This window comes from Lolium perenne, chromosome 7, assembly GCF_019359855.2.
Source record: "Lolium perenne isolate Kyuss_39 chromosome 7, Kyuss_2.0, whole genome shotgun sequence".
Lineage (NCBI taxonomy): Eukaryota > Viridiplantae > Streptophyta > Magnoliopsida > Poales > Poaceae > Lolium > Lolium perenne.
In genome coordinates this window covers 240,225,321-240,241,772 of record NC_067250.2, presented here as the reverse complement: position 1 = coordinate 240,241,772, position 16,452 = coordinate 240,225,321, and the positions used below count along the sequence as shown (strand labels likewise).

Here is a 16,452-nt window from a genome sequence, read left to right as displayed (position 1 = left end):
CAAGCAGCTCCGTCAAGCTCCGTCGGCCGAAGCTCCACTGCCTCCGTCGGCCGAAGCTCAGGTTAATTTGGGGGATGAGCGGGGGATTTTCTAGGGTTTGCCGTACTTAATCTCGGGGGATTTTAATTGGGGTTTTTTTGTCCGAGCGGCGATTTTCCTAGGGTTTGATCGATTCAAAGTAGATTCTAGTGCTAGAGTAGATTTTCCTGGTTTAGATTGATTCAAAACATGTGCTAGTGCTGCTAGTGCGAATGTCAATCTGAACCTAAACATCCCAACTTAGTTTTAATTAATGTGTAATTAATAGTTTCATAGTTCTCAAATTGTTCACTGCTTGTTATTAGGTCGACACCATGGACCCCTATGACTATGAAGGTACCATTTTGGTCCCATCCAAGAAGGCCGTTGAGACCATCGACATCAGCTCATCCTCCGAAGGTGAGGATGGTGCTCTAGATAGGGTTCACGTCAAGCAAGAGAAAGCTGATGATGCTGCAGCAATGGATTGTGCAGCTGAGCATGAGGAAGTTGCTCCTCCTCCTCCTGCTGATGTCCATCTGACTCGTCGAGGTAAAATATATATATAGTAGTTATAGATGCAGGATATAGGTCAAATGCTTAATTAGTCTCGGTTTGGCATAATAGCTAGTCAATTTGTAGCATTCAAGGAATACTTCAGTTTCTATAAATACTGTTGGTTTGATATACTTCAGTTTTAGGAAAACTTTAAACTAGGCCTTATTCCCTGGTTTCCTTATATATGTAGGTCCCAGGATAGAGGCAGGTGAGGAATGGGATGACTTTTGCATGTATCCCAATCTAGTGGAAATGAATCCTACACAAGTTGATACCCTGAGATATCTTGTTGACCAAAAGCGCCCCGCAATTCCTTTTTATGTGTGCACTATAAAGAGTGCAAGTACCGTGGAAGGCTGTTCCAGAATGGTAAATATAATTACTCCATCTCGATCAAGGATGTTTTTGCATCTTTATATGTTGACAATTACTTCATCTGAACGAAGTTTTGCATCTTATAATCTGCAGTACTTCAACCGGAAGTTTACCAAGAAGTACATCTCGACGAATATGCAGCTTCCAGATAATGACTTTCTTGTCTCTTACAGTGAGAGACATGGTGTGAAAGTGAGGATTTTCCAGGGCAAAGGGAAGTTTGACGGTGCAGTGATCACAACAAACTGGAGTGCTGTGGTGCGGAAGAGCAAGATGAAGGCAAATGATATCTTTGTGTTTTGGTTCCGCATTCGCGCCCGGGGCGGTCTCAAGTTGTATGTCAGGAAGCTCGAGAAATGAGCTAGCAGGCTGAACCTCTCTAATTAAGCTAGTAGTACTATATATGTGTGTGTATGAGCTCAAGTAATATGAGCGTTGAACCTCTTATCGATCGATCTGGTACTATCTAATGGCCTGTTGGTCTATGTAATGTGCTCAAGTAAATGAGCGTTGAACCTCCTCGGTAGTATCTATAATTAACGTGTCCTTTTGGTACTATGTTATTGAGCTCAAGGCTGGCACTATATATGTGTAATATAATGTGCTTTTGGTGGTCTATATATGCTGGAGTATATATAGATATATATAGTTTGCTAGCCGTAATTAATTATTAGTCATATATTAGCCTGTTGCTTAGCTAATGCTCCTGTACAAATTAGCTGTTGTCCTAAATCAGTATCCCCTCTGATAGATTATGTAACAAGATCATATCCATAACTATAAAAAAAAAGTTGCCTTAGTTCCACTATGTAAAGGATAAAGGATGGTAAGCTGACAAGATCTCTCCAATAGCTCCACTGGTTAACTGGCACGTTGACACATCTAGAGGTGCTGGGTTCGAGTCCCAGCCCTCACTCTTTTTGATTTTTTTTTGGCGCCCAGGAGAAGCCCAAATATCCCTTCCGAATCCAACTCCCTCCGATAACCTAGCAGAAATTTGAATCTCCGACGACGAGCGGCGGCGGCGGCGGCGGCGGTGGCGGCGGTGGTGGCCCCGTCCCTCTCCGATGACGAGCCCCGTCCCTCTCCGACGACGAGCCCCTCCGCATCTCCCGGTCTGCACCCCTCTCACCTCTCCCCTCTCGATCTGTTCTTCTTCGTCAGTTCACAATATCGAATCTCTGTGATCCAATATGTGCTGTTACTAGGACTAAAGTACCGAGTCCGAGGTGACGGCGGTGGTGGTTGTGCCGGCGCTGCGTCCGAGCAAGGGATCTGCTGTCCATCTGCCTCGCCGACGACGAGCCCCTCGCCCTCTCCAGGACGAGCCCCTCGCCCTCTCCAGGACGAGCCCCTCCGCATCTCCCGGTCTGCACCCCTCTCATCTCTCCCCTCTCGATCTGTTCTTCTTCATCAGTTCACAAAATCGAATTGAACTGCTGTGCATTGCTTGAAATTGGAACTGCTGTGCAGTTAGGTGTGTGCTAATTGCATCATTTTGTTCTTCCGCAGATGGACAGACGCTGGATTACAACAAGAATTAGAAGGCTTTCCCCTGAACACACAAAGGGAGTGGCAGAGTTTATGCAGTTTGTTCGCTTGAATGCTGCCAATGTTGATCAGGTGCTGTGCCCATGTCGTAGCTGTCTCAACCGGTGCACAAAACCTCTAGATGTAGTAGAGTCTCATTTGCTTCTTTTTGGGATGGCAAGCACTTATGACCGATGGGTCTTCCATGGAGAACCATTACATCCTGTACCTGAAGCTGGACATGGAGGACAAGGAGGTGCACCTGAAGCCGGACATGGACATGGAGGTGAACCTGAGGCTGGACATGGAGGTGAACCTGAGGCTGGACATGGAGGTGATGCAGGGGCACACCATGTTGGTGGAGGTGATGCAGAGGCACACTATTATGGTTTGCAAGAGGAAGATGGTTACGAAGATGATAGAATTCCTGATCTGCTTGCTGATTTGTACAACTCAGAACCGCAAGGTGCTGGAAAGGACACTATATTTGCTGAGTTGATAGAGGAAGCCAAGCGCGCAGCCAGCGATGGGGGTACAATGTCAAGGTTTTCACTCACAGTCAAGTTACTTCAGGCCAAGTCGTACTACCGGATTAGCAACGTTGCATTCAACGCGATACTCCTGATTTTGGCCTTGCAATACCCTAATAGCTCAATACCAAAGTCATACGAGGAGGCACTTAGCATAGTCGGCAGGTTGGGACTTGGTTATGAGAGTATCCATGTGTGCCCGAATAACTGTGTATTGTTCCGGAAGGATTATGCCAAGGAGAATAATTGCCCCAAGTGCAAAGCCTCCAGATGGAAAGATGCTGATGGTAGGAGAAAGATCCCAGAGAAGGTGCTAAGGCACTTCCCATTGATTCCAAGGCTGCAAAGAATGTTTCTTTCAAAGGAGCAATCAAAGGAAGTACAGTGGCACAAACTGAAGCGGCAAGACGTGGAGAATGATCTCAGTCATCCAGCAGACGGGGATGCATGGAAGGATTTTGACAATATTCATAAAGACTTTGCCGCTGATGCCAGGAACATAAGGCTTGGACTTGCCACGGATGGTTTTAATCCCTACGGGAATATGAGCAACTCCTACAGCATGTGGCCTGTATTCGTGGTGCCATACAACCTTCCGCCGTGGGCATGTATGGATCAGTCCAACTTCATGCTTGCATTGCTAATCCCTGGTCCATCCTCTCCGGGAAAAGATTTTGATGTCTTCATGGAGCCTTTGATGGAAGAGCTGCAGGAGCTCTGGAAAGGTGTAAAATCGTATGATGCCAATAGTCCAGACAAGTTTGATCTCCGTGCTGCAATCTTATGGTGTATTCATGATTATCCGGCACTGCACACATTGTCAGGGAGGGCCACAGCTGGTTACCAGGCATGTGTGCGTTGTGACAAAGAGAATTGCTCCAAGAAATTAAGGAACAAAATCTGCTTTATTGGGCACCGCCGTTGGCTACCTCGGCACCATCCTTGGAGAAATAGCAAAGAATTCGATGGTGCTTCTGAAAGCCGTGAGAAGCCAGCGGAATTCACTCCAGAAGAGCTGAAGCAACAGCTTGATAGGGTTAGAGATGTGATACCAGGCAAGCTTCAGAAGAAAAGGAAACGTGAGGACGGTCAGTGTTGGAGCCGTAGATCATGTTTGTGGGACTTGCCATACTGGGAAGATCTAAAGCTGAGGCATAATCTCGATGTAATGCACATCGAGAAAAACATCTGTGACAATTTGCTTGGTACTTTCATGAACATACAAGGCAAGACCAAAGACACTGTGAATTCAAGGCTTGATTTGGAAGACATGGGCATAAGACGTGACTTGCATTTGCAGCCTGTTTCAGCTGACTCTTTTGAGATGCCACAGGCGTGGTATACAATGAGTAAACAAGAAAAAATTGCTTTTTGTGAATTCATAAAAGCTGTGAGGTTTCCAGATGGGTACGCGTCTAACATATCCAAGTGTGTTGCTGCTGATAAGTGCAAGCTTCAAGGGCTGAAGACCCATGACTGTCATATATTGCTTCAAAGGATCTTACCGGCTGGCCTTCGAGGAACAATCCATGAAGACATATATGAAGCGGTTGCTGAACTTGGAAATTTCTTCAGAGAGCTGTGCTGCAAAACACTGAAGAGAGACGTTCTGGACAGACTTGAAAAGGAAATCGTAGTTATTCTTTGCAAACTTGAGAAGATCTTCCCCCCATCTTTCTTCGACGTGATGGTGCATTTGGCCATCCATTTACCAAAAGAGGCAAGGCTTAGAGGCCCAGTGCATTACGGTTGGATGTACCCAGTCGAAAGAAGGTTGCTAACATTGAAGCGTTATGTCCGGAACAATGCCAGGCCGGAGGGATCGATTGCCGAAGCATATATTGTTGATGAGTGCCTGACATTTTGCTCGAGATACTTCGACGATGTTGAAACAAGATTCAACCGTCCAAGCAGAAATCCGGAGCGGGATGATTCACATATTGGTGATGTGTCTGTTTTCAAACACGGTGTGAAATTTATTGGAGCCTCTCAATATGTGTTTGCTGGTGAGGACTATGACAACATGGTGTGGTATGTGCTCCGAAGTTGCCCTGAGGTTGATCCATACATCGAGTACGTTTCTCTTCATCCCCTTATATAGATAGGTTATTGCAGCCTCTCCAAATAATAATTAGGATCTATTTTCTGTTGCCATTCCAGCCTGTGCAAACAAGAGTTGAACCAACAAGGTGGTCAGATCAATGTTGATAGATGGCTTGCCAAGAACTTTGCTAGATGGTTTCAGACTCATGTGAGATCTTTAGCTGGTTTATTTCTGAAGATTGGAAAAGTTCATGATATAATTTTGCTGTGTGTGTTACTCACCCCCGGTTGATTTTTTGCAGATTGGAAAAATGCGAAATGATGTCTGTCCTGATCTCTATGCTTTGGCGTGCAAACCAGATTTTAGAGTGAGACTATATTCGGCATGTGTTGTTGACAGTGTTCGGTACCATACTGTTGACCGCGAGAAGAACAGGAAGACACAAAATAGTGGAATCGTTTCTGAGGGAGATCATGATGGCAACAGCATTGACTTCTTTGGTCAGCTCAAATCCATCATCAGATTGCAATACAACTCCAGCGGTGGCGTCCATCGGTCAGTTGTCCTCTTCCGGTGTGACTGGTTTGACCTTGGTGGTAGGAAACCCGGGCTCGACGATGATGGACACTTCAAGAGTGTTAACACAGAAAAGTTTTGGTACAAGACTGATCCTTTCCTTCTGACAACACAAGCAACCAAGGTCTTTTATGTGCCAGACACCAAGTTGAAAGGAAAATGGCAAGTTGTGCAGAAATTTCACCATAGACATCTATGGAGTGTAAAAGAAAATGAACAGGGACCCGGTGTTGCTGTACTATCATATCAAGATGAAGATTCCAGTCAAGTTCCTGTGCAAGAAAAAGAAGGCACTGCACGGAGTAGGACGAGAAGTGACCAGGAACGTGTGCTACTTGAAAAAGTCATTGTGGACAAACTGAAGAAACATAGCAAAGAGGTTGTGCCCGAAGAAATCGAGGAGGTTGATCAGACAAGGTACCAATATTGCAGCGATGAGGATGATGATGATGATGATGGAGGAAATAGGACTAGGAAGCGTCAAGTTTTCGAAGAAGATGAGTAGCAGTTTGTGTTGAATATGTCAGCTATTTGTTCCCAGAATTTGTCAGCTATTTGTTCCCAGAATTTGTGTTGAATATGTCAGCTATTTGTTCCCAGAATTTATGTTGAATATGTCAGCTATTTGTTCCCAGAATATGTCAGCTATTTGTTCCCAGAATTTGTGCCCAATTTTTATGTTCAATATTCCCAGAATTTATGTTGAATATGTCAGCTATTTGTTCCCAGAATTTGTGCCCAATTTTTTGGGGACTCCATGCCCAATTTTTAGGGGAATCCATGCCCAATTTTTTCAATACATGGCTGACGCCGGCGACCATATATGGGCGGCGCCGCCGTGCAAAAGTAGCTGCTACACATTTTCAACAGAACTCATTTTCAACAGAACACATTTTCAACTGAACAGAATTGCACACATACATAGACATGGTTCAAATTCAGGAACTAAACATTGTGGCATGAATAGACAAATGGTTGGAATTACAACACAATAACTCTAGCATATACTCTAGCTTCTTCTCCTCCTGACCAACAGATCACTGAATTCACCCTAATTTCAGTTCCTACACATCACCCAGGTACAACAGATGACAAAAGCTACAGATAGCACCCAAACCATGAAGCCTCCCATTTTCTTTGGTTCAGGGTTGCTCTGTTTCCTTGCAGCAAGCAGAAACTTTTCTTCCTGGAGCCTCTCAATTTCTACCTGGAGCCTCTCAATTTCTTCATCTCGATCCCAAACAGCATCACGCAGATCACGAACTAACTCTTTGTGACGTGCATCCAGCGGATCATCAATCCACTTAAACACTTTACACCCTATTCCACCAGCAATCTGACAGATGAAGAACAAAAGAGGATAAGTAAGCCATAGTAGAAAAGAAACTTCAGAAGACGGCGGGCGAAATTCAGAATGGGGGCGGGGGGGCGTGCTCGAAGACTAACCGAGCGAATTTTGCAGTTCCGGTATCTTCTCCCAGGATTCGGATCACTCCAAGAAATCCATTGCGGCATCTTCTCGCCACAGTCACATACGTCGGCGGGCTCATAATCGAATGGCCGCTGCCGATACGGGATGGGCGTGCCCGGCCGCCGGCGGCGACGCGACGACGCTCCTGACCTAGAAGAACTGCCCGAGCAGGCTGGGAACTGCGCCGCCATGCAACAGATGCACCTGGTCGGAGGGATTTTGGTCGGAGGAGGAACCCTAGCTAGATGCACCTGGTCGGAGGGATTTTGGTCGAGGTGGAGGGATTTTTAAGACAACTGATTAGTCTATCATGTCTATATACATGGACAACCATACTTGTGTCAACAACACTATTGTAGCAAAGCGGTAGGGAGTGGTAGTGCGGCAGCGCCAGGTCGAGGGTTCGAGTCCCCGCAAGCGCAATTTTTGCCAGTTATTTCCATCGGGAGCCACTCCAACCCCGGATGGGCCGTCGGGCCAGCAATTCAACCCCCGGATGGGCCGTCGGGCCAGCAATTCAACCCCCGGATGGGCCGCCGTGGGGTAGGCCAGCAGCCAGTAGCCTAGTAGAGGACAGCCCAAAAGAGGAGGATATCACTAGCAGCCCATTAAAATGGTGGACGGCACAGAGAAAAAAAATAACAAGACGCCTTTGTCCCACAAGTATCAGTTGGTCCTACATGTCAGTTAGTTCAAGCCAGTTGCTTCCAGTGACACGTGTGAGGCGCGTGGGACCCGAAAAGGGACACATAGGCAAAATGGATGACATGGCAGCCAAACACATACCATTGTATTGAGCCAAATGCCAATGACGCTATTGATTTGTCGCAATCGGCATTGGAAAAACGTCATAGGCCACTTAATTTTGCTAATGACGTTTTGACCTAAATTGCCAATGACGTTTTTGCCCAATAACGTCACGATTTTCTAGGGTTTTGCCCCCCGGAGTGGCCAAGGACGGTCAAAGCTAGGAACGTCATAAAGCTATGACATTTTGATTTCCAGTCATAAAAAAAACGTCATATTATGGCACATTTCTTGTAGTGCGATTTTGAAAATCACAACTTTTATACACGCCTAGGCGGAAACATCCAGCTCTGCGGTTTTAGTCGGAAAAACATACACGATCTAAAATGAACAAGTAAAGGAGGTAAAAGACTCAAAGAGTGAACCATAAGCTTTATTTCATTGATCATGTATAACTATTACAGAGTTTGTAACTCGGAAAAAATATGCTAAGTGTAGAAAGGACGTAGCTGTGCGATGTTCCAAGGGCGATCTGTCTCGTCGTAGATGTCATCCGGATCCTCACGCTTGCGTTTCCGGTGCCAATTAGTAGGTCTATCCTTCAGCTCGCGGAAATCAACAAGGTAGTACGACCCGTTATGAAGCACTTTGCTAACGACGAAGGGTCCTTCCCATGGAGATTGCAGCTTATGGTCTTTCACCTGTCGAAGGCGGAGGACCAGGTCTCCTGCCATGAAGGAGCGATTCCGAACTCGACGACTGTGATAGCGTCGAAGCTTCTGCTGGTAGATGGCGGAGCGCTGGTCAGCTAAATTCCGAGCTTCCTCGATCAGGTCCACAGATAACTGTCTGGCCTCGTCAGCTGTTTCTTCATTGTAGGCGGAAACTCGCGGTGAATCGTGGATGATGTCGGAGGGAAGCACGGCTTCGGATCCGTATACCAGGAAAAATAGGGTAAACCCTGTTGATCTGTTAGGGGTAGTTCGTAAACTCCACAAAACAGCTTCCAACTCATCAGCCCAAGCTCCAGCTGCTCGTCGCAGCGGTTCTTCAAGGCGCGGTTTAATTCCTGATAATATTAGGCCGTTAGCCCTTTCAACCTGACCGTTGGATTGTGGGTGAGCCACAGATCCAAGGTCCAATCGAATCCCTACTGTCTCACAATAATCCCTCAACTCTCCTTGAGCGAAGTTTGTGCCATTATCTGTGATTATGCTGTGTGGGATGCCGAATCTCATCATGAGGCTGCAGACAAATTTTAGTGCCGTAGCACCATCGGCTTTCCTCACTGGCTTTGCCTCGATCCACTTGCTGAATTTGTCAACAGCGACCAGAAGGTATTCAAAACCGCCAGGAGATGATCTTTTTAACTTACCAACCATATCGAGCTCCCAGACCGCAAATGTCCAGGTGATAGGTATGGTCTTCAGCTCTTGGGCTGGAGCGTTTGGTTGAGTAGCGTAGTACTGACAACCTCGGCAGGTCTTGACTATTTTGTCAGCATCTTCTTTAGCTGTGAGCCAGTAAAAACCTAGCCGAAAAGCTTTTGCAACGAGTGACCTAGGGGCGGCATGATGCCCGCAGTCCCCTGCATGGATCTCTCTGAGGATTTCAATTCCATCTTGATTGGAGACGCATTTGAGAAATACCCCTGTTGCACTTCGTTTGTAGAGCTGTCCATCAACAATTGTGTAGGATCTTGCTCGTCTGACGATCTGTCGCGCAAAGACCTCGTCCTCTGGCAACTTCTGATCGATGAGGTAGTCCAGGAAAGGCTGTGTCCAAGCCGGAATGATAGCCATCACCTCCCTAGCCGGAGATACTGCCACTTCTAGGTTTTCCGGGTTAGCGCCCTTAACTGAGGGTATCCGTAGGTGCTCCAGGAAAATACCAGGCGGAATTTGCTTCCTGCCGGATCCGAGCTTGGATAGCATGTCTGCCGCTGTGTTATCGTCTCTCCTGACGTACTTGACTTCGTATCCGAGGAAGCACTTGGCGATCTCGTCAACTTCGTCTCTGTAGGCCGCCATGACGGAATTTCTGGCGTTCCAGGTTCCGGCTACTTGTTGTGCCACCAGGTCGGAATCTCCACAGCATATAATGTGCTTGATCCCGATTTCCTTAGCGATGCGCAGACCGTGTAGTAGAGCCTCGTATTCCGCCATATTGTTTGTAGCTTCGAAGTGGATCTGCAGAACATACTGCAATTCTTCTCCGGTAGGGGACTTCAGGGTGACTCCGGCTCCTGAGTCTTGATGCTGCTTGGATCCATCGAAGTGCATGACCGATGTTTCTGGTTCCGGCTCCAGACTTGCATCCGGAGCTTCTGTCCAATCTGCGACGAAATCTGCCAAGACTTGGGATTTAACCGCAGTCCTAGGCTTGTAAGCAATGTCGAAGGCGAATAATTCGATGCCCCATTTAGCCGTACGTCCTGTTGCGTCAGCGTTGTTGAGAATTGTTGACAACGGAGCCTTGCTCACAACTGTTACTGGGTGCTCTTGGAAGTAATGTCTCAGCTTCCGGCTGCCTAGGAACACTCCATAAGCTAGCTTCTGAAAGTGAGGATATCTTTGCTTTGACTCCGTCAGTACCTCGCTAATATAATAGACAGGTCTTTGGACGTCATATTCATGACCTTCTTCCTTTCGCTCCACCACGATGACGAGGCTGATGACTTTGTTGGTAGCTGCCAGATAAAGGAGCATTGGCTCTGACTCTGCTGGGGCTGCCAAGATAGGTGGGGAGGTGAGTATTTCCTTCAACCCCCGAAGAGCTGCGTCGGCTGCGTCGTCCCAGACGAATTTGTCTGTTTTCTTCAGCAGCTTGTACAAAGGTAGCGCCTTCTCGCCAAGACGGCTAACAAACCTACTGATTGCTGCGACGCAACCAGTTAGTCGCTGCACATCTTTAAGACAAGTTGGCCGTTTGATACACAGGATTGCCTTGATTTTTTCCGGGTTAACCTCAATGCCTCTGTGAGAGACTATGAAGCCAAGGAGTTTTCCGGCTGGCACGCCAAAGATGCACTTCAGTGGATTCAACATCGTCTTGTACCTGCGGAGGTTGTCGAAGGTTTCTGTGAGGTCGCTGATCAAGTCGGATCCTTTCCGGGTCATGACCGCGATGTCGTCGACGTAAGCGTGCACGTTCCGGCCGATTTGGTCCTTCAGGCACCGCTGCATCGTGCGTTGGTAGGTGGCACCTGCGTTTTTCAAACCAAAAGGCATAGTAACATAGCAGTAAGTACCAAACGGGGTAATGAATGAAGTCGCCTTTTGGTCGGATTCCTTCATCCGGATCTGATGATACCCGGAATACGCATCAAGAAAACACAGAAGTTCCGCCCCCGCCGTCGAATCAATGACTTGGTCAATGCGCAGCAAGGGGAACGGATCCTTCGGGCAATGCTTGTTCAAGCCGGAGTAATCGATGCACATTCTTAGTATTTCAGTGTTCTTTTTGGGTATAAGGACGGGATTTGCGACCCAATCGGTGTGGATAACTTCTATTACAAAACCTGCCTCTAGTAACTTAGCTAGTTCCATTCCTATGGCGCGGCGCTTCTTATCTCCAAAGCGTCGCATAGCTTGCTTCACCGGTTTAGCCCCCGGATTTATGTTGAGGTAGTGCTCGGCGAGTTCCCTAGGTACTCCGGACATGTCAGAAGGTTGCCATGCGAAGATATCCATGTTAGCGCGGAGGAACTCGACGAGCGCGTCTTCCTATTTGGGGTCCATGTTGGCTCCGACTGAAACCTGCTTGGAAGGGTTGCCTTTGATGAGGTCGTGCTTCTTGGTTTCTATCGCGGCCTTGAAGGAGGTCTTCTGTTCGGAGATCTGCTTCTTGGTGGTCTGCATCTCAGTCGGATCCACCGCGGCTCTGTAGCCTTTCAGCTCCTCTCCAGATATCACAGACTCTGCGAAGGCGGCTTCGCCTAACTCGCACTCATGAGCCTTTTTGTAGTCTCCGGATACGGTAATCATACCCTTAGGACCCGGAATCTTGAGCTTGTTGTAGATGTAGCATGCTCTTGCGTGGAACTTGTGGTAGGTGGGCCTGCCGAAGATGACGTGGTAGGATCTCTTAAAGGGCACAACTTCAAACGTGATCTTCTCTTCGCGGAAATTGTGAACATCGCCAAAAGCCACGGGAAGTGTGATGCTGCCGAGGGAATTCGCCTTCTTACCCGGAACCACGCCATGAAACTCAGTGTTGCTGTGTTTGAGCTGTTCCTTGGTGAGGTTCATCCGCTCTAGAGTCTCCAGGTACATGATGTTCAAGCTGGCTCCACCATCCATGAGGCACTTGGAGAAGTCATACCCGTCTATGCGGGGACTTACAACCAAGGCGTAGCATTCTTTTGGCACAATGGCAGGGTGATCCTCCCTATCAAATGTGCACGGGATTTCCGACCACCTGACATACTGCGGCACAGCCGGAACTGTGGCGTTCAGGATCCGGGTAGCTGACTTGGCAGCGCGGACTGTTGGGGTTCCGAGGAAAGTGTGGTAAGCCCCCACGCTCTTTTTCTCGAATGGGTTGGATTTACCTACGGATCCTACCTTGGGATCCGGCGAGTTATCATCCTCATCCATCGCCTCGGAACTATCTTCCTCTTTGTCCTTGTTCTTGCCTTTGCCTCCCTTACCGCGTGGGCGGTGCTTCCGGGCTCGCTTGTATCCTGCCTCCGGGTCGTTCTTTAGATCATTGACCCACTTGCAGTTGCGGTTGGTGTGAGTGGACTTCCCTGTAACCGGATCCAGGTGGGCCAGGCAGGGCATGTCTCTGTACTCCTCGTAGGTTTGCGGGGCGCGGGATCCGCCAGCTGTGACCTCAGTGGTATGCTGCTGACCCCTGCCGGCTCCGCCTCCACGGCCGCGTCCTCTTCCGCCTCCTGAACCTCCGCGTTGAAATGCCATGGCGACCATCTCGGATCCGCCACTCTTCTGGTCATCAGGGTTCTTGCGCTTATGGCTACTGCTGTTGCCGTTATCACGGTTCTTCTTTTGTTGATGTAGGGGGATTGCTGTAGCTGCGAGATCACCGCCTGCGTCATCATCGGCGGCAGTATGATCACTGGCAATGGAGATCATTTCATCCAAAGTCAGCTTGTTTGAGTTAGCCAAACGAGTGAGCGTATGCCTCAGCAATCCTCCCCTCTGCAGTCCACCAATGAAGGCGTACATGGCGGTGGTGTGGTCGACGTTTTCGCACTCGTTCATGCATGCCAACCATCGCGTGAGGTAGTTTCTTGAGGTTTCTCCTTTCTTCTGGATGCAGGCTTGCAGGTCGCTTGCCGTGGCAGGTCTTTTGTAGGTGCCTCTGAAGTGTTTCTCGAAAGCGGTCTTCAGGTCGAACCAGCAAAAGATGGAGTTCTTCTCGAGGTCACTGAGCCAGATCCGGGCTGGACCTACAAGGTACAACTGGAGCATGCGGCTGGCGATGTTAGGGGTTCCTCCGGCAAAGGTTACTGCATTATAGTAATCCTCAATCCAGGTATCCGGCCTTTCGGTGCCATCATAATGCTTCAGGTTTCCGGGTAGCTTGAGGTTCATCCTTGGCTTTGGTTCCTCTCGAATCATCCTGCCAAAGCACTTCGGACCAATGTAGTCGGTTCTGTATTCGTTAAGGCGTTCCCGGGCGTCGCGCGGGCCGTGGCGAGGAGATTGTGAGCGAGAGCGAGATCTCCGGCCGTCGCCTCCGCCTCCACCTCCGCCGCCACCGCTAGGTGGTGGTGAGGGAGACCTGCGAGGTGGTCGGTCCGATTTCTTGCTTCCGCCTTCCGATTCTCCTCAGCCTTCCCGGTGCTGACTCCGGCTTCTGTGGCTGCCTTCGCCATGGCGCTGGCTGCCCTGGTCGTTCCGGCTCCGGCGAGGCTCTGGGTCGCGGCTCCGGCGAGGCTCTGGGTCGCGCTCCTCATTCCAACTCCTCCTGGGCTCGGGCTCACGATCGTTGTTCTGGTTCCGGCGAGCGCTCCCTGTTTCTGTTTCTTGGCAGCACGTTGTCGCGGATAACAATCCCACCATGCCCTGGGGGCCTGGTGTTTCCGGCTGGACTACGGCGGCGAGGGGGTCGCGGGTAACCATTAGGTGGAGGAGAGGGGTTGCGATATTTGTCTCGTCCAGAGTACATTGCATCCTTTCCCTTTCTTGGATCTAACGAAGGCGTCTTTGACGGAACGGGGATCGGGTTTGGGTGTTCCCTGGTTCTTCTTCTGCGCTCCGAGGATCCGGTGTGTGATTCATCATCGGGATGCCGATCGGCGCGAGCGTCCTTCTGCGCGATGGATACACAGTTATCCGGATTGGATTCTAACCTGCGCGAAGTATCCGCCTTGCTTTGCTGCTGCATTGCTGAAGCGACAAGTTTGCGGAGGTAGTTGATATCAACCTCTTCGTCCTTCTTCTTCAACAGCTCCGCAGCTTTTAGCATGTTGTCCTTTGGGGTTTCCAGCGGCTGCTGCTCTGCGGGCGTGGCGAAGTTGATTCTGCGAGGCGGAATTGCTTCTCTAACAATTCGATCGGCCTCCGCCTGCGCATAGGTCATCTTTACTTCCCACTCTTGCGCCATGCTCTTGACATGCTCGAGTGTGGCAGCAATTTCGCGATCCTGTCTGTCGAATTGGTCCATCAAACCTGCAGCTTCTGCCCTTTCATCCCTTAATGCGGCTGCGGTATCGGCGAGCTTCTTGGCTGTGGCCAGCATTTCCTTTCTAGTGGCCTCTAGAGCCTCCGGATCTGCGGCGTCGCCCGGGGTTATAGGTTTGTTAAGAACTGCTCGTGCAACCATCTCTTCAGTTGACAGGAGTTCCTCCGAGGAAGAATCCCTGCGGGGTCGCTCCCATGACAGTGGAGATCCTTGGCGGGATGGCTGAGGGTCAGATTGGTTGGTTGCCTCTTCTGATCCAGGTTGCCCCAGCGCTGCTACGGTTGCGAGAACCTGCTTAGGCTGGGCGGAGTCGACTTCAGGCTGATCACCGAAACCGTACTCCCCTAGCTTGCGGTTAAACTCGTCAGTATCCATGGAGGGGGTATCTCCGGAAATTGGGCTCAGATTGCCCAAAATCGACTCTTCAACCGGAGTTTCGCTCTCTCCGACAGGCTCAGCCTGATCCGGATCCGCGTCGTTTTCCGGTGCCTCTGCCTGCTCAGGACCAGCTCCGTCTTCTTGAGGGGCGGTTCCGGCGGTATGGGCCAAGAAGTGTACGAAGTGGCACCTCTGCTTTTCTAACACCTGGGAGACCCAGGCGGATCTGCATTGGTCTTCCACCGTTGTTTCCTGCTCAGGGGCGGATTGGGTGGGCTTTGAAAATTCCAAATCCGAGGCGGAATCTTTCTTGGGAAGCTCCTGCATCTCAGATCGGATCTTCGCGACAGCGTCCAGCTCTGAGGCGGTCGCGTCTGCGTTACTTACCAGTGGGTTTCCGTCGGAATCGACGGTTTCCCCGATGAAGATGTGTATGCCGCCAATTGGGACGATGGAGAGCTTGACGGGGTTTGTCCTAGCCGGAATCCAACACTCATCCGGAGGGACGATCGGCAGATTTCCGGCGTAGAGGATGCGCCCCACAGCGATGGTGTCGTCGTAGCTTCCCATGGCGGAACCCTCCCGGTTCCGGCCTCCAGACGCCACAGGCCCCACGGTGGGCGCCAACTGTCATTGCCTAATCGACGGTACCTCGGAGGTGGGATCCTCACGAAGGGGAGAAGAAGTAGGGGCCATAGGGCGGAGTGCTCTCGGGACGGTGGTACGCGATTTACCCAGCTTCGGAACACCTGCACAATGACAGGGCCTACTGCTGCTTGTCTGGAATTATCTGGGCGCTTTCGCGTTGTTACAATGAGTTGTGGTCGTGCCTCTAGGGCTCCCAGGATCCGGCTTATATAGGCGCACGGATCTAGGGTTTACATGGAGAGTCCTAGCCGGAATACAAGTTGCCTAACTACGGTACAATGTCTTGCCGTGTACGTCAAGGATCCGCCTTCCTCCAAATACGTGCTGGATCCGGATACTTCATGGGCTGTCACGGATCCGGCCTCCTTCGTAGGTCGGTTGAGATCCGGCTTCCTGTTCCTGGGCTGGACTTCATCCTTCAAGATCTACAGCAACTGGGCCGCCCGATGGGCCACATGCCTCACCACCAACTATGGGCCACCCGGGCTTGCCGGATCTAGGACATGCCGTTGATATACCCATAAAGTATACCGTCGCAACAAGGGGAGCAAGCGTCTCTGATTGGAGAGGACGAGCAGTCCCTCCCGCTACCTGACCACGACGGGCGGCTCCTCACCCTCGTACTCTGACTAGTCCTTCTCAAACAAGGAGTACGGGAATGCGGCTGTTGTCCTGGAGTTGATGGAGGAGCAAACCAGGAGCATATGGTGGTGAAGCAGCCCCTGGAGTCTCTCTGCAAGGAGCAGCAGCGGGCTAAGAAGAAGCAGGTGGTCGTGGTTGTGGCGCACCAATTTGGAATTCCGTGGCGCATATGGGATACGCCACATAATTCTCGCCACTAAATTTTATTTATGTGGCGCATATCTACATGCGACACAGAATTCTACATTTCTGTGGTGCATCCACACAATATTGCGTCACGGGAT

General features: G+C 49.8%; 1 protein-coding gene across 1 annotated transcript; it reads left to right on the top strand.

Moving 5' to 3' along the window:
- Window positions 1-353: 353 nt before the first annotated feature.
- On the top strand, window positions 354-16,368 carry LOC139833882 (uncharacterized). Its single transcript, XM_071824248.1, has 6 exons — window positions 354-375; window positions 767-945; window positions 1,045-1,230; window positions 2,464-2,590; window positions 2,825-4,978; window positions 16,175-16,368. Exons 1-6 carry the CDS (start codon window positions 354-356, stop codon window positions 16,366-16,368), a joined length of 2,862 nt encoding a protein of 953 aa, XP_071680349.1.
- Window positions 16,369-16,452: the final 84 nt, after the last annotated feature.

Bases quoted from the DNA above. Each gene is read 5' to 3' on its own strand.
- LOC139833882 (XM_071824248.1), top strand. From the start codon at position 354: ATGGACCCCTATGACTATGAAG. The intron at 376-766 runs GTACCATTTTGG...TTATATATGTAG, and splicing joins GGACCCCTATGACTATGAAG to GTCCCAGGATAGAGGCAGGT. The intron at 4,979-16,174 runs GTGTGAAATTTA...TTCTCAAACAAG, and splicing joins TGTGTCTGTTTTCAAACACG to GAGTACGGGAATGCGGCTGT.